Raw genomic sequence first — 25,796 nt, forward strand, 5'->3', positions numbered from 1 at the left:
GGTGGAAACGAAGCGGGGTCAGGTCACGTTCTTCAGGATCCAAGGGACGAACTTCGAGATCCTCGTGCACACTCCCGGCAGATTCGCCTCCGCGCAACCGATGCCCCAGGATATGATGCCAGCTAGGAAGTAGCGGCCGTCCTTTCCTCTGACTTGAAGAGGACCGCCCGAGTCACCCTGAAACAGGAGATTTCGAAGGTATATCGAGGCTGGTTTCTAGATTTGTTTAGTGTAATTATTAGAGGGAAGGTTTTGGTAGTTAACGCATTGTTTACCGGTCACGAGTTAACTCGTGTGTGCAGTTGCATTATTTATTTCACGAAACCCAAGGAGATATAAAACAATTTTATAGTTTCAATTCATTATGTTGGTAAAATATAAATAAAGTTTATTGGAGTTCGTTTAGTTAACTCGTGTTTGCACTTGCATTATCTATTTCAATTTATGAAATCCAGGGAGATATAAACAAATTTTATATTCATTATGCTTGGTAGAATATAAATGAAGTTTATAGGAGTTGGATTGTTTTAATTTCACGTTCAATTACGAAATAGTAGCCGGCGACGTGAAGTCGCTTCTGTGTAAAATTGCCGGTGAACAATGTGTTGAGTCCATGGTGTTAGTTACGAGTCGGGGGTGTCGCTTTGAAGGCGTACCTGACAGGAATCTTGTCCTCCAGTCTCGTAGCCGGCGCACAGGAATATGTCTGGTATGAATTCGTGTCTACCAGCCCTCAGGAACATTGACTTACATCTATCGTTACTCACTATAGGCACGGAAACCTGCAAGAAATTGACAGTTTCGTTAGATGACGATGTCTATGTAAACGTACTTGTAGGAATGACACTAGTAGTTCACTAGATTAGATCAGCGTTTTGGATAGGTTTTAGAAAGAGTAAGTTATAGACAAGCGTCGTATCCCTAATAAAGATTTCTAACATCTACAGTCAGTTCCATAAGTATTCGTACCTTGTATGTATGTTGAAGAAATTTGTCTAATTTAAAAGATAGGCTTCGTGTTTCCGAATCAACTTTCCAGGACAAATTGATTTGGAAACATGAAGCATTCATTTAAATTAGACAAATTTGTTCAATAAATACAGAGGATACGAATACTTATAGGACTGACTGTATTGTATTAGGGGGGCCGAAAAGTAATCAAAATATCTTCGACTTGGAAAAGTTTTTCAATGAAAAATCGAAGGACTTTTTTAAAAAGGGAATCGAACAACTGCCTTTACGCTGGCAGAAAGTGTTAGAAAATAATGGAAATTATTTGGTTGATTAGTATTTAAGCTTTTTTTAATAAATAAATGTTGATAAAATTTTGATTACTTTTCGGTCCCTCTGACATATCCAGTATATACGACTATTGACCCTCCTCTACTCGAGGAGTATAGAAGCTTCAAGAGCATACAAGTATCCTCTACAGCGTTTATTGTGTTTCGACCTCCACAGTTTAACCCCTTAACGCGTGAAACCTTCCACTTGGCTACCCTAACACTTAGCAAGTCCCTAAGAAATTACAGTAACAAGCCAAGGGACTGGCTATCCCACCCAGAACCTCAGAACCCTTTCCAAGTGTCGCCACTGTGCTCTCTCCTCAATATTTACCTCCTGCAGCACCGAGGGCAAGGTGCCACCCTCGCTGAGCCTCCCCCAGCCAGTAACAGTCGCGTTCTCGCCGATCAGGAGATCGTCCGTGGCTGGCAAGCAGATAGGCGAGATGTGAGGGGCGAACGTCAACGAGCTCTCCAGCTTGACCAGCGCCAGATCGTACTCGTACGTGAAGAAATTGTACTTGGGATGCACCACCTTCTTCGCTACGCCACGCTCCACGTAAGGCAGTCGCTCCTGAACCGACGAGAAGTCGTACTCGCCTACCCTGATCCTGATCTGCGAAGTCAGCAGGCTGGAACACGAGATCAACGACAAGCTCCCTCTGGCACCTTGATCATGCCCCGTTGCTCGAGATCGGACGTAATTGCGGATCGAAAGAGGCGGAACGAGGACTAGATACGCGCCCCGATACGCTATCGGTTGCGTATCCGTGGTAATTAAAAGTTAGCTCCCTGGGAGCCACGATGGAAGGAAGGAGGAGTCTGGTCTGGGCTTGGAGATTCTGTTTTGTAAGTTAATTTTAGGTAAGTTGAAGTTTGTTTTTTTTTTATGGGGGCTTTTGGTAAGAAATTGTAGGGAACGGATGAGGAATGCGGGCGTGGATGTTGGATTGCGGGGGAAAGTTGCGAAAAAATGGTGGAAATTCGGGCGGTAGCGTTGGTCCGGCATGCGAGTGTTAGAGGCAAGCAAGCGGACCATCGCTCAGCTGAGCCCGGAACCTGATCTCAAAGCTGATTCAGTTGACAACTGGTTTTGTACAACGAATAACAATTATCTTAATTTCACTATTGTTCTCATATGTAAATACAATGAAATTAAGATAATTGTTAGTCGTTGTACGATACCAGTTATCGTTCTTATGACTATCGGCTGAGTCAACTTTGAGAGCAGGTTCCGGGCTCAGCTGTGCGAGAATCCACTTGCTCTATATATATTTTGGGGCGTGTAAAATGGGGCGCATGTTTCAGCGAGAAGGAATTTTTGTTAACTTTCTTGTTTAACGAGATACGATGGTCAAGTTTCGTTTTTCAAATGGAACTATATATTCTTTTTCTATAGAGCCCAGAGTATATAGCTCAGAATATTGGGATTCTTTCCATTTTCCTTCGTTGGGCCTAGAATCCCAAACGAGACACTCCGTATCGATTTCAAAAACAAATTCAAAAATAAACAAAGCAAATTAGCAAACTTCGAAGCGTTCTATCTTGAAAACTAATAAAAATCGGGTAATTACATTAACGCATAATGAATTCGTCTTCAAAAATTCCAATCGCATGGTCTAAAAAAGATATATATAGTTCCATTTGAAAAACGAAACTTGACCATCACATCTCGGTAAATAACAAAGTTAACAAAAATTCCTTCTCGCTGAAACATGCGCTCCATTTTACCATGCAATTTCCATATTCGCAATTTTGCATACGGCCGATAGTTTTGGAGTGACAGCTCTGTAACACTTACCCTGGGACACTCTGTATAACGAAAAAGTCCCAGGGCATTTTGGGACGTAACACTGGTACTTCAAGGCCTAGGTACTTCGAGTAACTGTCAGTGATACTCGAGTAGCCTCCGCAGATCGACGTAAGGGTTTTTGGTTGCTATCTCAAAACATCTCCTTTCCCAAATACAATCATCAAGAGCGTATCTACATCCGTATCGCTATCACTCACTATCTATTACAAGAAAATACCCCGTCCCTGAGCAAACGTATCGAATAAATTCACTCGAAAGACCCGTTTTTCGACCCCGTCTCTACTCACTCGTCCACGCAGTGTCCGGCGGTGGCGATCCAGTTCTCGTTGAGCACCGCCCCGCCGCAGCGATGGGTACTGGAGAAGCCGAAGAAGGAGGTGCGTCTCACCGACACTTGCCAAGGCCATCGACCGAACGGCGCGTCCTTGCCGCCGACGATCCTCGTTTCCGGTCGCGGAAACAGCGGTGGCACGCCGCACTGCGTGCCCTTGCTCTCATCGGCCGCGGAGACCGTCAGCACCGATCCCGTCTTCGCGATCGTCTCGGTAGTGGAAACGACGGTGTCGGGTTTCTGCGTGGTGGTCGTAGTCGTCGTGCTGGTCGTTGTGGTGGTGGTGGTCGTGGTGGTGGACGTGGTGGTCTTCTTTGTGGGTCTAGGCCTCGCAGACGTCTCGAAGTGGGACGTGGTTATGTAGTGCGCCGCGCCGAGTGGCTTGTGGTACTCCGTATTCTGCGTGAAGCGGAACGCGTGAATAACGTCGATTTATTAATTTTACGAACGGTTCGTTCTCTTTACTTTGTAGCTGGGCTGGTGCTCAATGGGCTGTGTAATCGAGCCAGGGGCCCGTCGATGACCGTTCTTCGTCGCGATTAACAGTACCCGCGGCAAAAACCGGCCAGGGATTTCAACGAGGCGGCCTTTTTCTTCTGCGTATCGATAGAATCTAATAACCGTCGCGGAGCATCGATTTCCCGATCGAGGATGCCGGGCGCGATAAAGCCGTGCTCCGCGAACGAGAACCGATTCGCGGAGTAGATGCCTCGGAGAAACGTCTCGCTCTCGAACCGGGGAAGAACTGCGTCGCGATCGTGGTCAACGGCCCGTTGCGAGCGCATCGCGAATTCCACGGTCTCGCGAATACGCGGGGTTATTTCGCGAGGATTATTCGAATGCTCTCTTTACGCGTTATCACCGAAGCACGAAAGCAGCTCTCGAGGAATCCGTTGCGAGCGCTGCCGGTATTTACGGCATGATGCGGCGTAAACGTGTCGACGATAATTTCACCTAGGTGCATACCGAGGTTTACAAAGATCGAGCCTGAGGAAGTTAGGCGAGGTTGACACAGTGTCGAATTTTGCACGGAAGCGACTTCGTGTCACCGGCTATTATTTCGTGATTGAATGCGATATACATATAAACTGACGTAAACCTAAATGCTGAGAAAAGTGTATTATATTGTTAAAAAGGAATCAAAAATCGGCAGGACTAAATAAACACCATAAGCAAAGCTTTTGTGATATTCTATCTCCCCCTGGGTTTCTTAAATTGAAATAGATAATGCTCGTGACCAGTCAACAATAAATCGAGAATTCATACTTTTAGACCGCGTACGCCGTACCTGACTTTCTCGCTAAATTAAACCGCAACGGAATTACAGTGAATTCCTACCATAAATTTATCCCGCTCGAGTACAGTTATCAAAGTATTAAAGAAGGTCTGGGATAGGTCTGATCAAGACGCGCTGGTTAACGTCTATGAAGAAGAAACACCTGGACATACTTCTTGCGGTTCTGTTGGCTTGAAACTCGGTCGCGGCGGGAATCCTTCAGGGCCGTTCTGAAGGAGGCTAGGGTTGTCTGTCCAGTGCGGTTTCAAGGACGGCCTGGGTGGCGTCCAGCTGTTCTCTGACCAGAAATGGGAACTCGACGGTTTAGCGGTTTCCAGGGAACCCATCGGTTTGGTAGACGAGAACGGCCTCTGCTTTGTGACGAACGCTGGCTCTGTGGTGATTTGCCAGTGAGAGGTCTGTGGCACGGATCCGGCTGCGCTAGAATGAAACATAAGTTTGAAGGACTTCATTCGCTGCGTTTACGTTTACATAAGACACCGGGTAATGCTGCACGCGACGTAAGGACATAGTCGAATACCTGGTGGTAGACTGGTCGCCGGAGTACGTTGGTCTAGCAGTGGTTGATGTCGTCATGGACGTGTACAAACTATTGGGCTTCGAGATGAAATTCGGCTTGACGTCTGATTGATCGTTCATCGACATGGGTCGATAGGTGGTCGTCTTGATTGAGAAGTACGGTTTCGAAAAATCCGTCGTCGGTTTCGGTGATACTGGCTTCGTTGCCCACTGAGGGCGCTCCGTGTGGATGAAATTGACGTTGGAGTGAGGTTCCTTGGCTGTTTCCTGACAAGAAACAGCATCGAGCGATATCGAATTCCATTCTGACTTTCGATATTATTATCAAGAGATGAACATTTGTGTAAACTGATAATTTTACACAAATGTACATAGTGTAATTATTAGCTACAGTAAGACCCCGCGGGGGATGCGTTTCAATAAGATCCAGCGCTAAACGAAACAGTTTAGTGAAACGATTTAATAGTTAAATCGTTTTTTATTGTATCACTTATAGACTTATTTATTGCAAATCCATTTTTATTCATATAACATTCATGAAAATCAAACACATTTCGAATAAAGATGGCATGTTTATGACGAGGAAGGTTCTTCCTCATTTGATATTTTTTTTTTTGCGACGAAGTCATTTAAAGTCATTTGTCTAGGCCTGTTCCGTTCAGCAAGCACTTGTCGATAGCAAGACATCGTATCAATGACACCTCGTCTTGCCTTTGAACTTCCATCAAAATTTAAATCATTATGTACAAACTGAAAAAAAAAACTACCAAATACTACCGCGTAATACTAAAACAGCTTTAAGCTGGGTCTTACTATACAACAACCAATATTAATTCAAACGATTCTTCGCTAGTGTCTAAACCTTTTGCATTACTAGGACAATTCTACTACGAGAACGTTATCAAATTCTGAACCCTGTTTGTACAACCCATTAAAAAATCCTTACATTTTCTTCGACCAAGTTGATGTTAGGGCGGTGCACCGATTCCTGCCCGCTAAGATCAGAGTCCTCGGTCTTGCCCTCGTCAGGTCTCGACTCGAATGGTCTTTGGTTGCTCGGCCTGTTGGGCCTGATGCCTTCGTCCTCGTTGGACGCGTGCTCCTTCCCTGGCAGTCTTATCACCAACGTGTTGTGCCCGGTGTCCACTTTATCCTTGAACCCCTGATGATGACCCTGGAAGTCATCGTGAGCGGTGTCCTTCTCCTTACCAGCCGTATGTTGACTGTCGTCAGGCCTGGTCTTCTGCTTGGGGCTCTGGACGTCGTGATGTCCCGGGCTCCTCGTGTTCTGAACATTGTTCTCCCAGTAGATGGTAGTGCCTGGTCTCTTCGTGCTCTGGAACCCTGGTCTCTTAGTGCTGTGGGAGCCTGGTCTCCTCGTGCTCTGAGTATTCTTCTCCGGGTGGTCAGGGGAACTCGGCCTCTTGGTGCTCTGAGAGTTCTTCTCCCACATGTCACCTGGTCTCTTCGTGCTTTGGGTAGCTTTATTCCAGACGTCGGGTTCCTCTGGCCTCTTCGTGCTTTCGGTATCCATCTCCCAAGCACCGGAATTACCCGGTCTCTTCGTGTTCTGACCATCCTTCTCCCAAGATTCGACACCTGGTCTCATTGTGGTCTGGGCGCCTTTCTCCGAGGCATCGGAGATGCTCGGTCTCTTCGTGTTCTGAGCACCCTTCTCCCAAGATTCGTGAGCACCAGGCCTCTTCGTGCTCTGAGCGCCCATCTCCCAAGGCTCGGACGTGCCAGGTCTCCTCGTGCTCTGAGGACCCTTGTCCCAGTAACCCGAGGAGTCAGGCACCGCCGAGGTCTGGATCCTGTCCTTGTGGTCGGAGGCGGGTTTCGCGTGCGGCCTCTTCTGCAGCGGCCTCGCGGAACCAGCTGTCAGCGGTTTGTGTGGTCTGCCGGACCCTCCGAAAGTGTCCAGCGTCTCGTAGGGACGATGACTCGGCCTCGTGGTGCTCGTGTCCGTCACGAGGAAGCTGGAGAGGGACGTCAGCGTCGGTCTCGTCGCCTCGTTGCCCAGAGCCTCCGCCAGGGTGGGTCGCAGAGGATCAGAAGACGACGCGTGTTGCTGATGGTGAGGTGCGGCGATCGCGTTCGACGTAGTGTTATGCACGCAACAGCTGCCGAACATGAATGTGTCCACGCACACGCCCACGTGCGTGCCCTCCGACTTGATGCACTCCCACACGAACATGCACGTGCCGTCCTTGGGCTCCGGACCTGGGACCCTGCAGGGCTTCGGGGTGATTTTGTAACCTTTGGGACAGACAGACCACTTTCATGGGTTGGGCTTCTTGGGGGAGGTTTGGGGAGGTATGGACTGGGAGGAGGAAGGGGAGTCTTGGAGTGAAAGTGTTGGAGGATGGTCGGGTTTAAGGGATGAGGGGATTTAAGACTTTGGAGTTTAGATTTTCTGATTTCGATACAGGTCTGTCCGGACTCACTCGATATAGGACACCAAGGGTAATAGAGATGTTCGGTGGGGAACGTTTGATGTTGGAGACGGTTGATGGTTGATGGAGATGGTTGTTTGCAATTGTCAGGGGACCTATAGTCCCTCTACATCCATTGATGAAGAAATTTGTTTAAATTAAATGGTAGGTTTGATGTTTCCATGTTTGTATAAGTATGTTGATGTGTATACAAATAACACAAAATAATAAATTTCTCATACCTTGAATAAATTTTATTGAATAATATTATTTTTATCATTATTTACGACATCTTGCCAATATGATTGCAATTTTTATATCGTTTTTAATGAATATGCGCATACTTGTTAAAAGCTTGTAACCGGAACTGACAGAACTTTCCGGGAGACCTAATATAAGCTTATTCATATTCATATTTATAATGAAAAGCTCATTTGGTAATATCATAACTATTATTTAATTTAGTCAAACTGCTTCGATAGACATAGAGGGTACGAATATTTATGGGATCGACTGTATATAAGTTTCTATGAAGATTTTAGTTGATTTTGGACTTTTAGAGTCCTAGATCTTACAGTCAGTTAATCTCATAGTTGAATCAAGGATATAATTTAAATTGCTAGGGGACCCAGTGAGTTTCTATGAAAATTTCAGTTGATAACAGAGTCTTAGATTCCTAGATCTTAGAATTAGTTAATCTTAGCGTTGAATCAAGGATATAATTTAAATTGTTGGGGTTCTAGTGAGTTTTTATGAAGATTTCAGTTGATAACAGTCTCAGATTCTTAGATCATAAAGTCAGTTAATCTCAGAGTTGAATCAAGGAGATAATTTAATTTGTTGGGGATCTAGTGAAGATTTCAGTTGATAACAGAGTCCTAGATCTCAGTTAATCTCAGAGTTGAGTCAGATGTATAAGAAGCACGTTAGTAGAGTGGTTGAGTTAGTCACCACTCCAGTCTCGTCTTCGTCTCTATCTCTGTTTCATTTTGAAACATCCGGTATCCCACCAATCAGACCCCGTCGAACGGTTCCCCGGCCGACCCATATCCGCGCCACGGTGCGTGATAAGCCGTCGTTCAAGGGTCTCCGTCGTAATTCTCTCTAGCAATTAATAGAATCGTCCTGGGACTTCGTCGAGGTCGACGTACGGCAAGAGTAATCGTTTTCCAGCGGCGATCGATACTCCTTCGACGTTCGGATCCTGCGTGCGCTGAATTTTGGTCGAATTCTCTAATTAGCAAGCGGGGCCCGGTAATTGGGACGTCATTAGCGTTCGCAGATGGGATCTGTTGGCTCGCGGTGCTCCGTTCCGGCGAAAGTGTGCGCGTGAACGTTCGAGGGGCACCTCGTGTCCGAACGAGGGAAAAAAGGAAAAATGTGCCTACGTGGAAGAGTAAAAAGTAAAGTCAATCGTCGCACGGAAGGAGCACGCGAGGAGCCTGGGCCAGGTCGTTAACCGAGTCACCGTATAGCGAACTGCAACGTAAATTACTCGTGGCTTCATGGTCTCGCTTTCTCCGTTAGAAGTATGCCCGTATCGCGTTGCTGGCCACCGGGGTTAATTAAAGAAAAACTTTATCGAGTCGAGCGTTCGTTCGTCTTCGCGGGAACAATGGGGTTGATGGTGGTCGGCCTCTGCGCGGTCGAGAGGGTGACGATTAGGGATGAACCATGGTACCGTGGATCACGAGGTCCGCCGGGTGGAATTTAGACGAAGCGAACGACGGAATTCGCGAAGAAGGCTACTTCGCTGTTGGCCAGGATGACGTATCATGTAAACTAATGAGGAATATCATTAATATCGTGAAGGCGCAATTTATGGGCGAAGAGACGGATGCTTCTCGCGCGGCATACCTTGCGCTGTGTTGCCAGGGGCTTCGAACCTGATTGGAGAGGCTTCTGCGGATAGTTCGAGCAACGGGAAGTGAACTTTCGAGCAGATTTGAACATGGGCGATGCGAGTGTTCTTTGCAGGTACGGTAATGGTCTTGGGGGGGATGCGCAGCGATAGAGGAGGAAGCACGGCTCGAGAAGTTGAATAGGATCCTCTGGACTTTTGCTTCTTTACAAAAATAGACCCAACGGATCCCTTCGTCCTGAAGAAGCTTGGGTAATGATCGAATGATTGAAACTTCACGGGAACACGTGACTTGGAGAACATCGAGCGAAGATTCGAGAGCTCGATGTCGATCTTCGGTGACTCTACAGTTAAGTAAGAGGAGTAGCAATTCAAAGAGTCCTGCAATCCTCATCAGCTTGGATGTTAATTGAGCGATTAGTCCAAGTCCTTCGAAGCACCTAGCATCAATCTTCAAGGATGTTTTCCTTGATGAGGCTTCCGTGGTCTTACTTCTTTAATGGAAAGTATCGAGGGACGTTCGCTATGGTAGCTAGGCCAGGTGTGGTAGCTAGGCATGGTAGTTACACTAACTACGCTAGCCTATAGGCATATGCAACAATGTAATCACCTGGGCTCATCGTCGTCACTGTTACAAGCCCAGGCACCTAGGGATCTTATTATACTCATTGCACTACGCGTGTTCCAGGAATTAAACGCTTGCCTCCAACCCTAACTGGACAGGGTGCGACTTCGAAAGCACGTTGCACTCGCTATGCGGAGTAATAAATACCTACTTTGGTACATAGATCGGGCTGGATTCGCGAGTATCCATTGAACATGATGAGTCGCAGAAGAGACGCGAGTAATTTTCTCCCGGAGCCAAGTGTGACACGAGATTTTTCGCGGAGAAAACGGTTAACGAAGAATGACTCGTTTGCCGCGCGGAAGAGGACAGCTTTTCATTTTTCTTTTTTCTATAGAAATCTAATGAGGAATATTAGATGCAAGCAGCATGATGATGCTTATATTAACACGTTGACTGGCCGGCAGGTTCTTGAAACTCTTGAAAATTTCTACCGAGTTAAAACTTTGTCTCGAGACCGTCGAGGATTCGATAATTTAATATCTGTCCTAGTATTTCATTCTGTAACCTATTTAATTCGCGAATCCTGTCCTAATTTGTTTTCATTGTTGGAATTGGTCTCGCTTTTGGAATTATTTTTTTAACTCCTTACCGAAAACTTCTGTCACTCATTTCTAGATTAGGTGCCTTACTTTTTGCAGCAGTATACGAGATGGATCTAGAGGCCAATCGATACCGAACTTATAATCTATTCGATGCTACGTAAAGAGAAACAGAAGCAAGAAGTTTTGATTGCACGATTATTTAAAGCCTACTCTTGACGACTATTTACAGCCGCAGGTAAAACGGAACCGAGGCAGTTAGCGTCGCGAGTGGAAAACGAACGCTTCCCGCGTCGCGAAGAAGGCGATTTTTCCAGCGCGTTCCTTCCTCGAGCCTCCTCGAAACTGGAAGAAAGTCGCCCTCTTCCTCCCCCCTCGCGCGCTTTTCTTTTCCCACGCTCGTGCGACCGACTGCACCTTGACCGAGTTCCTCTCGTCCAATTAGGCGTTACACATTTAAGAGAGGAACCTACCCGCGAGGAAGAAAGAGAAACGCTCGACGGCCTGGAGAAAGGGAGAGGCGGGTACAACGCCGACGAAGGGTCGAAACGTGGTCGAACCGTAACGAAACCAGAACTGGGCCTCCCGCCCCACTCTTTTTGTTCTTACCAGAGATGAAATAAAAGAGGCGAGGAAAGTGAGGGATAATAAATTATGCGAGAGCGGCGTAAGATCTTCGAATAACTGTTATTTGAAGCGATAAACGAGCGTGGCGGGAAATAACGCCCGATTTCGAATAATCTGTTGTTCCTTTCGCGATCGGTAACGGGAATCGTGTTATTGGTAATTATTCGATGATTAGCTGGCCTACTGCACCGAATGCATCCAGGGAATTTAATAATCCCGTCTGAAAACCAGTTTCGCGTTGCTGAAAGTTTTCCATCTATTAACCTGCTCTGAATATTATTAAATTTAATCTATCGGGGATGGTCCATGTGTGTCACGATCAAATGAAAGTTTTCTATAACTGGAATAAAATAATTCATCCCCTAAAAAGGATCATGCACTGGATCATACTTCTGGAAAGGGAAGCACGCGACTCGACCATCTTGGAAAATTAGAGGTGACCTTCACATGACCTTGAAAATCGTTTCCGGTAGGCCCCTGTGGTAAGTTATCCAGGGTACAACAGTTTACATAAAAACTTAATGTGAAATTCCAGTGACTTCTTATGGAAGCGAAAAAGACGGCCAAGGTACGTGGTTCAAGATCAAGGCAGACGCGTTCGTCGAGGAGACACGTGGAGAGGAACGCGTTGGCTACTGAAATATGCGTATTCAAACCACCGAAAGGAGTGTTACTGACTGTGACCTCGATTCACCGTGCTGAGGGACCTGGCGATGCCCGACCACCAGAGAATTGTGGCCACGTAACCGATCCACCGCATCCTGATCCCTGAAATCAGAAATTTCATCCATTAAGGCTATATCGTCAACTTCTCACACCGAGCTTACAATGATACAAATAATTAAAGTGAGTCGAAACGGCCGAGGGTTCATTGTCATCTGGTTTTCAAAAAAGATCAAAAAGATAAAGTCTCTGGAGAACAACATTTTCAAAGGGACACACTTCCATGGAGGTTTCTATTCAAGTAGCACGAACAAATAAATCAAAGTAGCGTTACAATAAATTGCACGCTTTTCATGCTGCATTATTTAACCCTTGAAAGCCTGATTTTCCAAATTAAATTTAAAAAATATCAACGTATTTATTGCAGTAGCCAGATGAAGGGAATCTTGACAGCTGACGTTTGTTTTCTTAACTTTTGTTCAAAAGAACATTACGCAATGGTAACGTACATACAGCCAAATGTTAAAAGGGAACCAATTGCAAATGTACAATTCGATTCAAAAGTCCGGTATCAAACATGATTCCTCTTTTCACATTCTGCAACAAAATGGGTTTCGAGTGCAAAGGGTTAATCCCTAGACTACCGAAGAGAAAATCGAGTGAAAAGAAAATAGGAGATGGAACATGCATAGAAAATTCATGAAAAATAAATGAAAAATGTAAACAAATAAGGGAAACTAAAACGTCTAATTAAAAATCTTCATCGAATAAATAAACGAATAATCGCGACCTAAGTAGACAAAGAACCAAACGATAGCCAACTCAACCAAGACAATTCGTTTAATCTCTTCGTTTAAATGACTGCTCGCTTTATCAAAATTCTCCATCCCCTGTATAAACAATCCACCCTCCCACAATTTTTCCAATTTTCCCCATCGTTGTACCGCCGTCAGGTGTCGCATCGACGTTCCCGTCTCGAACGTTGGAACGATATAATCTTCGTCCTCGTGTCGTGTACCGACGTCGTAATCGTTCGCTGGGACATTGCTACGCGTCCAAGGTTAATCATCGAGGATCATGCAAATTGCGCGCGAGCGACTCCTCTAATCCCATCAGCGGAGGCACGCGTGAGTCCAGTTGTTCGCCGAGCGGTTACACTTGCGCGACCCGCGTTTATATCGCCTTTTCCACGCCGCGCCGCCACGACTGGTACCGATCGTTTCCGATGCACTGGTGCACGCGGCTGCGCGTGCAGATTGGTTTGCAAACCTCCACCTCCGCCTCTTGCCCCCCTTCCAGCCCCTACCTTGTCGTACGCTGCTCAGGCTTCTGTTACTAATAAGCATGCCTAATGTGTGCACGTTCCTCACGTGCCTTGGTGGCGTGCCAAAGCACGAACCAGAGGTCACATTTTCCCTCTCGACGGGAGAAATGAAGCGAAACCGCCTCCACCCTACCTCCAAGCGTGTTTCTAGTCGATTTAGGTCTTTGACCGTAGATTGGGGGCTGTGGAAGTAGGTGTTTTTCGAGTTTGTTGATTTTTTTGATGCATGAACAAATGTTGGGTGACTGGTGGTTGATTTCTAGCTGATTTAGGTCTTTGACCGTAGATTGGGGGTTGTGGAAGTAGGTGTTTTTCGAGTTAGTTGGTTTTTTGATGCATGGACAAATGTTGGGTGACTGGTGGTTGATTTCTAGCCGATTTAGACCTTTGACCACTAATTGGGGGCTGTGGAAGAAGGTATTCTTTAAAGTTTGTTGGTCTTTTGATGCGTAGACAAACGTTAGGTAATGGTACCAGGCTTAGGCCATTTTGATTCGAGAAATTTTGAAAGTTTCTACTAAAAGATTCAAAGGATTGCTTTGCCCTTCGAACTAATAATTTTTAAACGAGCGCACCGAATTGGACAGACCTCTCGAAATATCCCCTCCCACTTCGTCTTTGGTTATAAAAACAATTAAGAAGTGTTTCCGACGGGTGGACCAGTTTCGCTCAAGATTATCTCTCGAGTCACGTTGACCCCAGCCTCCCAGCCGCGAGTTAGTAAATCTCGAATCGACGACACGTTGGTATTCACCGTCTCGGCGTCGACTTAATTAAAAGTCTACAGGCTCCACCTTCCAAGAGACGGGAGATTAAAACACAGCCACGAGCCTCGGCTGCGAGCTACAAGTGCTGACCTCTCGCCGGTGCGATATTACGCCGCATTGAATTCAGGTTAGCACGCTGGGGGGACTCATAAGAGGCGGTCGGAAAAATTACGAATCCCGTGAAAGGTTTCTAGTACAAAGGCACGGCTGAACGGTCCGGTGCAATCGCACATTTCATTAAACCGTTACAGTGTGACGAGTTCATCAGCCGGGGATACCGGGAATCGCCTTCGGAAGGATCTATGGTGACGTAACTAGCCTGAATGCGTTGCAGTTATGATGTCCTCGAGTCCCGATGTTTTCCAGGATATTTCCTAGGAAATGATTCGTCCGGTGTCATTGATAAAAATTAGACGGGTTATTGGAAGTCTGGGATACTTTCTTTGCGATTTCTTCAAGGTGTAAGAGTCTTCTGGAATGGTGGAAAATATTTGGTCTGGGGGTCATTGATAAAAATCAGACAGGGGAGATTGATTGTGAGATTCTTTCTTTGCGATTCCTCCAAGGTGCACAATTTGCACCCTAAACAATGAATCAAGCACCTTCTTAAAAAGTTAAGTTAGAAGACATTAAAAGCCACGGAATTAAAATGTGTAAAGAAACAGTAAATATCGAGTAAACGAATTCTTCTTTTGTGATTTGAAAGAATCAGAAGAATTAAAGAAATCAAATTCAATGAAAATCAGTTCCAAGGAAATGAAAATATCGAATAAAAAGACATTCTTGACCTGTTTACGATCAGAATTCGATCGGCCAGTCCATGAAAGTAAAAGTGCTGTGTTTGGCCGAATGGCACGAATGGCATCGCTCGTCCTCAGCCATAAGTGCCTGGCGAACGAGCGCCGGTTGACATCCTCCTTTATATCGCACGATTCATTCTTCGATCCGGAAAAAGCAAGGAGAGATGTGGGTCACAACACCGAGATCGACTTATAAAGAGTCTCGAACCGTGCAATAAGTCAAGTGCATTCAGGTCTCGTCCCCCCCTGTCCACAGTCGGACTGCTTTACATCCGTCTTCCTTCGACGTTCTGCCGAAAGTCGGGGGAAATCGGTTAGGTCTGGTTCCGAGAAACGCTTGGCGTACCTTAAATGACTTATGGTTAACCTTGATACCTTCCGATGACACGGAATTAAACGTTCGCCGACGATGCCTGATCGATCCACTTTCCAATAATAGTCTCCGAGAGTCTGTGCTCGTTTAAAAATTATGGCGACGCATTTGGGGGCACCCGCGCCAATTCAAGGTCTCAGAGAGGACCTTAGAAGAGTTATTCCAGTCGGTGAAGACTGTGAGCTCATCCTTGGTTTTACGAAGCTTTGTATTAGTCTCGAAGTCTATGAGTTGATGTACAGTTTTGTTCGTGGTGTTACTTAGGAAACTTCGACCCTGCATTAGTTTTGAAGCTTGTGAGTTGATGTAGTCTTGTTCGTGGTGTGACTTAGCAAACTTCAGCTCTGCATTAGTTTTGAAAGCTTATAAGCTGATATACTCTTGTTCGAGGTGGTTAGAAAATTTCAGCTTTATAGAGCTCCGAGGACCACGTGTGCCTCCATCCTTGATAATAATGCAATTTAATGCTCTTTGCACTCAAAGTCATTTTGATGTAGAATGTGCTAAGAGGAATCGTGTTGTATTGAATGTAGCATAAAAAGCATGTAATTTATAGTAATGCTACTTCGATTTATTCGTTCGTGCTACTTGAATGGAAACCTCCAAGGAAGTGTACACATATGAAAATGTTGTAGAGGACCTCGGGAGCAGCACCGGTGGCCCCCTCCGGCTATCGATGCAAAAGTTATGCACCAAAAACTATGAAAATGTTGTGCTCGAGAGAATTGATCTTGTCTGGTCTCTGGCAAAGTTCTCTAGACTTCCAACGTCCCATCATAGGGGGACATCCGAGTGGTTAACCCTCAGGTAAAGAGGTAACTCTCTGTCACCATTTCACGCAGCAAATCTACAATACCTAATGTTTCTTTAGGTTTAATTTCTTTGAAGCTCGAAGTGTCAATAAAATGATTGTCGGCGGGGTAAAAGTGAGCTTATTCTCAAATCTAGACAGCTTAGAATTCATGGCAATAGAATGCTAAGAAACATCTCGAGTTGCTGGCAAATACCAGAAAAAAAGGCCTCAAGTGCAAAGGGTTAATATTAATTTGGGAAAATTTTTCGGTCAAGGAAACAAGTGCCACTTTTGTTTAAAACGCACTAAAGTTTGCGTGGAGAGAAGTTCCTCGCTACCCTGTAGATCGAAAATGGGTCACCGAGAGCGGAAGGCGTCGTAAACGGATGCCAACGGAATAACACCGAAACGATCTGCCGCTCGCGTTAAACATCGTTCCATTATTAAACTGGCAACCTACAAGCGCGATAAATACTAAACGTTGCGCGTGCCCGGCGGGGGTTGGTCGTTAAAAAATCGCCAACTTTCTATCGGAAATGGTTCCGTCGATCGAACGGGGGAATAAAAATGACTGGGTTATGAATGGATGAGCGATGGAGCGTCCAGCGGAACGGAAGAATAAAGAGGATAAGGAAAGGTGAAACAAAAACCGAAGAACGGTGAAAGGGGGCGCGCGTAAACGTTGCGCGTCGCCTTTACGACGGGTCATCAGCTACTATTATGCAAATAAAAGAAACGCCGCTGCAGTAAAACCGCGAGATATCGTCTAGCTCTGACGCTTTATCGCGGGCAGCTGTTCCTTTTCCGAGCCCGTTGCTTCCGTATTCCGTCGTGTCCGCAACATTGTTCCAGAGTACTCGCGGTAAACATATCTATATTTTATAGAAAAATTTAACCTGAAAGCACTGGATTCCGTGTGTAGATTACTCATAATTTTGATCGCCACGTCACGATCGTGACATGTTTTTCGTCGTAGAATTAAAAAAATTAATTCTGAAAGTAAAGCATCAACGAGGATGAATTTAAACGAAATTCATGAATTTGGATGAAATTACGAAAATAAATACAACGATAAACGTTTGATTATGCAGTCTCCGATAGTTTAAATAATATTTCGTTTCAGCAGAAACTTTCAAGTATTTTCGTCCGGCAGTGAACGTGTATATGTACTTAAATTTAGTGATATCGATTATTTTCATAGCATCAGTATTATACAAAATTTATTTTATCCATTAAAATCGTTTTATGAATTATATTTATATCAAATTTCATAATTCGCATAGTAATGGGAGCATACAATGGGAACGTACTATCTCAGTAACGAATAAGAAAGTATTGCTTGCCATGGAAAAGAGACGATTAATAGGCTACCGGGCGGTAAGATGTTAAGATAAAAGTTCATATTTTCGAAGGAGTATTATCTGTGGATTGGCGAGGTTCTCCAGATAAAGAAACAATACACCAAACCATACTCGTTTTCCTCCGATCTCGGTTAGATCAGACCTCTGCGAGGTTATTGAAACATTCATAAATTATTTCAAATGACTGGACTCGCAAGGACGACCGGGTCATCCTACAAAGGAACACTATACAACTCCCCAGATCACAGCAGCAAAGCAACTTGCATGCCAGCGGATGAACACCTCAGGAACCTCTGACCCCTGCAAATATCTAATCCTCTTTGAATAATCGCCAGACTTCGTTAACTTTTGCCTATGGTCCACATATATCCCATCCAGAACCCACCACCGCGATCAAAGAACGTCTTACAATATCCACCATTGTGTCCAAGTATCTCAAACATCCGCCATTATCCAATCACTTGGCAGCACCTATTCAGCCCGGCTGCAGAAGCGGAAGGCCCCGTGAAAGGACTCGAAGAATCGATTTCTCGTCCCGCCAGTATTCCCTGTCACAGCGATGACACTTTTATCATTCTCGTCGGATATCGGACTTCGCTTCGCCGCATCGCGAGATACCTCTCCTCTGTTTTTCCTCGATGAAACACGAAGGCACGACGCAGCCCGAACAAAAAACCACGCGGAACGTCCACAGGGAATTCCCCTGCACGGGAATCGATGCCGGCGCGACAAATTGCCCGAAAAAACGACCCAGAAAGTCGCGATGGTCTGCCCGATGACCCGGTATGCGAAACCAGAATTCGGTGACAAGGCGATGTTTCTTTCGCTGTCGACCGGTTGCACCTGCCGCCGATTGAATCAACTCTCGTCGACCGCACCTGTGCAATTTCAACACGGACGCCGCCGACGGTCGTTAAAGTTTGACACGACGGTAACACCGACTTCGTCTTCCTTTCGAACAGGAGGAATCCTGCGAAACGGTACCCAGGATCCTTGGCTTCCCGTTAAACGGTGAGTCCTGGCGATGGCGAAACGGTACCTCGCGCTTGGGATTCAATCAACCCCCCCTCGGAATGACGATCGAAATTTAATCCTCTTCGACTGTGGATGCAACCAAGTCTCGAGGCCAACGATCGCGAGTTGCTTGATACGGTGGATTCTCTAGAGAGGCTGCTTTACATTGGCGTTCGAACGAATCAAGGTGGCGACCGAGATCTTGGCTCCTCGGTTCGGTCAGTGAATGGTTTAGTCTCAAAACATTGGCCTGCGTTCGTGGTCGCTGGACGAGGAAACGTCAACACGTTTCACGTCACGTAAATCAACGGGGAGTGGTGGAGGTTTTGAAGAAAGATTGCACGTATTCGTTGGGGAACTGTTATGACCACCTTACCTGCCCAGGACACTGATGGGCAGGTATTTTTGCAGTTTAGGTGGGTATCTTTTGTGTGTGCGAGGTTTGTCTTTGCTTCACTGGTGTCTGTATCTATCTACTTGCTGACGTGTACTAACTATGTGTTTAACTAACTATGTTCTGACATTTAGCCGCCTATATGTCTCAGTCTATTCAGTTATCTAGCTATCAACCTATCTACGTATCTACCCACTCGTCTATTCACTTATCCATCTATTCACACATTCTCCAATTAATTTATCCATCTACCTTAATCGTATTCAGCAATCCTCTTATCTACATATCCTAACTACCTACTTAACTATACATCTTTTCACATACGCACCCGGTCACCATTGTACCTGTTTATCCATCCAAAAATTTATCCCCCCCCCCCCCTCCCACATCTATGTATCCAACAATCCATCCGTGCACCTGTCGATCTATCAACCAGTCCACCTACTCATCGATCCAGCCGTGCATCTGGTCACCTATCCACGTATCTACCCATCCAAAGATCTGTTTGTCCCATCCATCTACTTATCCAATTATCCACTCATGCACCTGCTCACCAATCCATCAGTCCACCTACTCATCGACCCACCTGTGGATCTGGTCACCAATGTACCTATCTACCCATCCAAAAATTTGTTTACCCCATCCATTTACCTATCCAAAAATCCACCCGTGCACTTGCTCACCTATTCATCAGTCCACCTACTCATCGACCCACTTGTGCATCTGGTCACCTATCCACGTATCTACCCATCCAAAAATCTATTTGCCCCGCCCATCTACCTAGCCATAAATCTACCCATGCAGCTGCTCACCAATCCATCAGTCCACCTACTCATCGACCCACCTGTGCATCTGGTCACCAATGTACCTATCTACCCATCCAAAAATCTGTTTACTCCACCCATCTACCTATCCAACAATTCGTCCGTGCACCTGTCCACCCAGCCCCCTTTCCACTTATCCACCTATCCACAAGTCCACCTATCCATCGACCCAGTTTCCAACCGCCGCCAAAGCTCAGACAAGCCACACACCCTGAAGCCCACCACCCCGCAGCCACGAATTACCTCGACCTTCAATCACGATTGCCGACGATTCGCCTGGCCAATCCAAAAGATTACACACCGTTCCGAAATACAGTTCTAGTTTGGCACGGGTAGTAACGACGCGCGATCGGCAGCCGCGATTCGCGCGATTATATCAATGTTCTCCGCCGCCGGCGTTCACGCTGATCGGGATAGAATTACGAGACTTCGTAACCATGACCTCTCTCGATAATTTATTGCCGTCGATCCCAAGGCTAGAACGTGGGTGGTCGAGCAATAGACGGTTTCGGAGACCCGCGATCCGAGGCAGACTCGGTAACGCCTCGAAGTACGCGAAGTCACGCGACCACGATGCTTCGAGCATCGGTCCCGTCCACAGGAACCGTTCCTGTTTGCGAGAGAAAATGCATCGTGGACCGACCAGCGAGCGTCCTTCCTTCCACTTAGGAGCGAAGCCGCGCAACTGGAAGCCGCTGCCTGGAGGGGACACGTTTCGATCATCCAGCGCCTCCGGAGTGGTACGCAAACAGCAATTTCGTATCCGGAAGTCGGGCTCCAGGCGAGTTTGCCAGGCGAAGTGATTCGTCCGTGACTGAACGACTGTCATTGTCTTTGCTCGTTCTAGCACCGTGTCGCTCGTCATCCGTTTGTTTTAGAGTCGTTCGCGAATCACGGCCGACGGACTGGGTGGACGTACCTGGAATCGATGTCTCGGAAACGCTGAGCTTTTCTTTCAGCTATTTTTTGAGCGGAGAATGTGTCTATGACGAAGTTTACTCAATTTAATCCTGTTTAACTTGAATCTTCGGAATAGAAAATTTGTTCATCAGAGGTATTGGTTTCATAGACGATTACAACAGCATTCAACAAGGATTGAAAAGCATTACAAAAAGGAATAATAATTCCTTTTTATCCCTGATAAAGCTCATATTGAATTGCTACACGATTTCCAACCGCACGAAAGCAATTAAGGAACAGACACCTGCCTATCGAATCTGAATCTGACTCGGAAAATTGTTTTCTGGGGCGTTGTACTTCAATTTCCAGCGGAAGAAACATCCGATTCGACTAATACCCACGGGCTAAGTATACATCCGTGTTTGGAAAGTCTCGATATCAGGCGAACGATGTAACTGAAAGGGGACGACACGAATGCATCGAGAGCATTGCAACGTCGATATTGTTCTTGTTCCCGAGGATACACGTACCGCGTTAACCTTTCAGCAACCTCCTACCTTTGCTTTCCTTTCACCCGTGCCTTCCATAGAGCACGTCCCCGCCAGCGCTTTCTCGATGGAATTTCGATTTCAATTTTTCTGCGCCGCGCTTATCAATCGAAATCGAAAGCTTTCAGACACGGAACTGGCTTCGAGCTGGCTTCTTACGTAACTTGTGCAGTGCATACACGGTGTGCCAGTTCAGACAAACCACCGAAACGTATTGTTACGTCGTTTTAGTGAGCTGTGTAACAGCGCCGGCTTATGTTTAAATTCTGTTAACATCCTCGAGCACTCCATAAATAAATTAAACGTGGACTGATATAATCCTCTTCTTTCCGTCCTTTATCGATTTCCCATACTTCCAACGTGCTGTCCGCATTTGTCTCTCAATGACGTGTCCTTGCTCGCTGTATTTTTATTCTTGACCGTTTATTATAAGTACGAATAAAAAAATATATTTTCAACGATGAAAGATTGCGTGCCTTTCTCGGCCAGTTTGCAAGCTCGTTTTTAAATAATATCGTTGACCTTTGAAGGTCCAAAGTAGATCGACATTTCTAACTCGTTTCAAGTGGGTCACCTTGTAGAACGAAATTTGAATTTTTATGGGAACACGTAGCGAGACCGAGCCACGTAGATCGAACGGAACTCTTCAACTATATTCCTGTCGGAGCAGTTTGCGTGGTAGGTATTTTGCGAATGTCGTGCAATTTCGCGATATTTCGGATGCATAGCGAACGAAGGGAGGATCTGTGGAAGGAGCGCATACTGTATGGATTTTATGGAAATTTTATCGAACACGGCAACTGCTCGTTTTCCCCTAGCAACCGAATTCGTGTATCCAACGCAGCAGTGCCTCCGATGATACTCGAAAACTGTAACCACCGATTACTAATACTCGACGCATTGGTAGAGACTATAAAAAAGCAGCTTTTGTGAAAAGCAGAAAAAAATTACAAACTTTTGCGACTCGTATCTTTCAAACAATCGAGAAAATAGAAAACTCATGACTTATCGATATCGAACGACGCCTTCCCTGTCGACCTCTTGGATAACGAGTCTGATCAATAATCCGTAACGCGGCGTTTTGAGATTCTGATGTGCTTGCAACAGAGTGGCAACGTGTGACGTCTCAATGCGCGCAAGAATCTCGGACGAGTAAAAAAGGTGAACGGAAGGGAACGGAACGGCGCGTAAAGAGGAAAGCAAAACGATCGAGGAGGAGACACGGAGGAAGAGGAACACGCGAGGAATAGAGGTGCGTGCGTGTCCCTCGCGGTTGCAGAGGAACTGGGCCGTGGTCTCGTGTTACCCGTCTCCCTCACGGCGCACGAGCGTCCGCAAAAAGTGACACATATTTCAGGGCAACGAGGAACGAGAACTCGGTTGACCGCCTGCACGCGGAACATATCCGGCGAACGATTTTCGCAACATGTTCCTCGGATCTAACCGAGACTCCATATAGGACTGACACTGACATAACCAAGTACCAACACAGACCGAGAAATCCGTGGTCAGATCGATCGTTTTTTAACAGAAGTCGATCGGTCACGTCAACTAGGCCTAGTGAAATTTCAAAGTGATGTCCTTGCAACTCTTACAATTATTCTTTAACCTGGATGACATTTTTTGTGGGTGTCTATTGTACCTTCATGGAAAGGATGAGATTTTTTGTTTGTGCAAAATATTAGATATGGCTGCTATTAAACACTGCTACTCGATGAACAAAATTTGATCTAGAACTGGTAGCTTAGAAGGCGTGTATTTTTTAAACAATTGAGAAACTAGAAACGTGATGACTTAAACCCCCCCTAATTATACATGGACTACGATATACTCGAATATTATAAAGATCACTGACATCTAGGTATGAAAATTTAATTGGCGTGAAATGGGCCGGAGGTTATTAATGACGCTCGAGGTTCTCCCGATTGAGCAGGTCGATTGTCCTCGCGTTGGTCACTGGAAGATACTTCAAGGATACACGGCGAGTCGATTCCATCGGCCTGGACCGTGACCGTTAAGCGTCCAGCGGCGAGAAAGAAACTACTACTCTACCCTACATGCCTCGAATAGTGTTCCGAACGGTGGCCTCTCTTGGGCAAGGTCAAGAAGCAAAGAGTACAAAACTGTCGCTGACTGGTGTTTCCCGTGCGTCCAGACACGCGCGACGACCTACTGATCGCGGATTTTAAGCTCGCCCCGTTATCCTCGGCCTCTCAATTAACTAGCAGTTGCACTTCCTTTCGTCGAGCATTCTTGGGATGTTGCTACCATGTTACTCGCTCCTAATATACCATAATACCGCGAGGAAAGATATTTAAATTGGTTTCTCCTTACGTAATCTTTTAACACGGTTGTGGGGCATTAGAGTAATCATATTCCTACCTTTATTTACTCTATCAACGTGAACCAGTGCTTACATATTTGAATCATGCGCAAATTTGCCTAATAGCGACATCGAAGCAAACGGCTGCCAGATGTACGTAAATAAACATGGCGAAAACCGAACACCACGATGTAATTAAATCTTATATTCCTAGCCTTATTTACTCTATCAACGTGAGCCAGTGTTTGGATATTTTAGTCACGCGCAAAGACATCGAAGCAAACGGCTGCCAGATGTACGTAAATAAACATGGCGAAAATCGAACATCACGATGTAATTAAATCTTATACTCCTTCTTCAATAAAATCCAATTTACAATAAAATGGATTGCTAACCAAACTTGAGCCATATCAATTATTTATCATTCCCCACCTAACAAGTATCAAATTAACCTAGCAAGTACCAAGAAAGCTCGTTGAGCTTTTAGATGGCACTGTACGCCTGAAGGGTAAGTCCTGGGAGACGTTTCGAGAGAAATGAAAAGTGCTCGACGTCCAGACGGAGAATACACGGTGATTTCGACGACAGTTCGCGGAAACTGTTGGAGAGTCCGAGGGAAGATGGCGGAGGGAATTCTAGAAACTCTCGTCAGGGGACTCGGGGACGAGAAATCGAGGCGAGGATGCACTTCGCTGTTGTTTATACTTTCTGCAACGGCGATAGTAAACGTCGAGCGCAGCCAAGCCTCCATTAACATTCATAGTCGCGACGAGGTTTCATAATGCTCGCGGGTCTCCGTTCTCCAGCGACTTCCTAAACACGTGCCGAGATCTCTACGTGACGGGATTCCCTGAGTGCTCGGGGGGTCTATGCCTATTACAATTTATGCTCGCGCATTTTCGGCTTGTCCGAACGAACGTAAATAAACGCAGAGGTGTCCTCGACCGTGTCGATCTTGGTTCTTGGAGTGCCTAGAAGGCGATGTTTCTCTGGTGGTCTTTCTAGTAAATAATAGAGTTCCAAGAAGAAGAATAAGTAGCAAAATAATTACAAGCCAAGGAAAGATTTCAAGTTCTCTTTCAGAAGTTAATTTCTTCTTTACCCAATCCTCGTTATTTCCAGGTCTGAGGCTCATCTTTTTATGCAAGGAGATTCTAGGGATTTTTATAGTCGGACTCTTTTATTCATTAAGGTATTACTTCAGGAAGTTTCCTTTCGAGATTTACTTCTTTTCATAGAATTCTAATTATTTTCATTTGACGTCAAGTCATGAAATCTCTCAGTGGGTCAGTTCCCAGTCATCATTCCGTCGAGCTCCGATGTCATCGAGGTCGATCGAGTCAGCAGGGTTAGTATTATCCTCAGGCGTCGGGTATTCCCGATGACTGCGGTGTAAACGCCGCAGACAGGTCGGACGCACCTTTCCATTGTGTCGATGGTCGCCGAGGTCAGATTTCGTGGAGCAACCGCAACTTAACCTATTTATGCTCGCGGTGATACGACACTGATTAAGAGAAAAGAACGCGTCAATTAACCTACTAACCGGCCAATTAGCTGGCCCCTGGCCTAACGGGGACAGCGTTGGTTCGAGCCTCGAGACTTCAACGCGACTGAACGTAAGGGCTGCTTTCCAAACGGACATTTGACGGACACTCGAATTAAAATTTGAATCAACACCGTTCGATATCCTTCCGTTGCTAATTTGAACTGTGATCTTTCGCCGATAATAACCCATCTCGCGACTCCTCCGATTCTCTTACACCTGACACTATCGCGATAATAGATTGACAGGTTAATTCGCATCGTTAAAACTTCCATCCTTCGCCGCCGTGTCTCGACGAGGATCCGAGGCTGCATTGTCGCTTACGAACTCGCTGTATAGCTCGCCGTGCAACGCTATTATTTAACGACCAATAATCCATGGTAGACTGTAATTAGCGGAGGCTGACACCCAGAAACTCTTAGGCGTCTCGTGACGCGGTCGTCAAATTAATTAACCCGCGATTAAGAGGCGACTTTACGGCGAACTTGACGCGGATCGACGAACCTCGTTATTACTCGCGAGTGTGCCGAGGGTGAGAGTACAAGCTTTGAGACGATCTTCTACAAGAATCTTCTCACGAGGAGTCTACAAGAGGACTCCCTGCAGGTGGACCCCGATTGTCTCTTGCAGTCCGTGGATGTGGACCCCGAATAAAAGTGATGGTAACTTGAAAACAAGATCCAACTTCTTTAATACAGCAAATTTTCTTCAACCAGATGCGAGAGAAGAAGCTTTGAGACACTCTTTTTACGAACAGACTCCAAGACTCCCTGCGAGTGGACCATGATCCCTTGCAGTCCGTGCGTGTGGACCCCGGAATAGAAATGGTGGTGACTCGA

General features: G+C 45.8%; 1 protein-coding gene across 3 annotated transcripts in view; it reads right to left on the bottom strand.

The window, feature by feature from the left end:
* Positions 1-18: 18 nt before the first annotated feature.
* LOC128875524 (serine proteinase stubble-like) overlaps positions 19-25,796 on the bottom strand; it is an 81,437-nt gene continuing 55,659 nt past the window's right edge. For all 3 annotated transcript variants that reach the window (XM_054121162.1, XM_054121158.1, XM_054121161.1), the window contains exons 2-9: positions 12,009-12,098; positions 6,187-7,499; positions 5,242-5,507; positions 4,874-5,141; positions 3,381-3,823; positions 1,615-1,912; positions 657-782; positions 19-177 (exon numbers count right to left, since the gene is read on the bottom strand). In XM_054121162.1, the coding sequence (XP_053977137.1) occupies positions 19-177; positions 657-782; positions 1,615-1,912; positions 3,381-3,823; positions 4,874-5,141; positions 5,242-5,507; positions 6,187-7,499; positions 12,009-12,090 (2,955 nt within the window). In that variant the 5' untranslated portion in view covers positions 12,091-12,098. The remainder of the gene's footprint in view (positions 178-656; positions 783-1,614; positions 1,913-3,380; positions 3,824-4,873; positions 5,142-5,241; positions 5,508-6,186; positions 7,500-12,008; positions 12,099-25,796) is intronic.

Source organism: Hylaeus volcanicus, chromosome 4 (genome assembly GCF_026283585.1).
Source record: "Hylaeus volcanicus isolate JK05 chromosome 4, UHH_iyHylVolc1.0_haploid, whole genome shotgun sequence".
Lineage (NCBI taxonomy): Eukaryota > Metazoa > Arthropoda > Insecta > Hymenoptera > Colletidae > Hylaeus > Hylaeus volcanicus.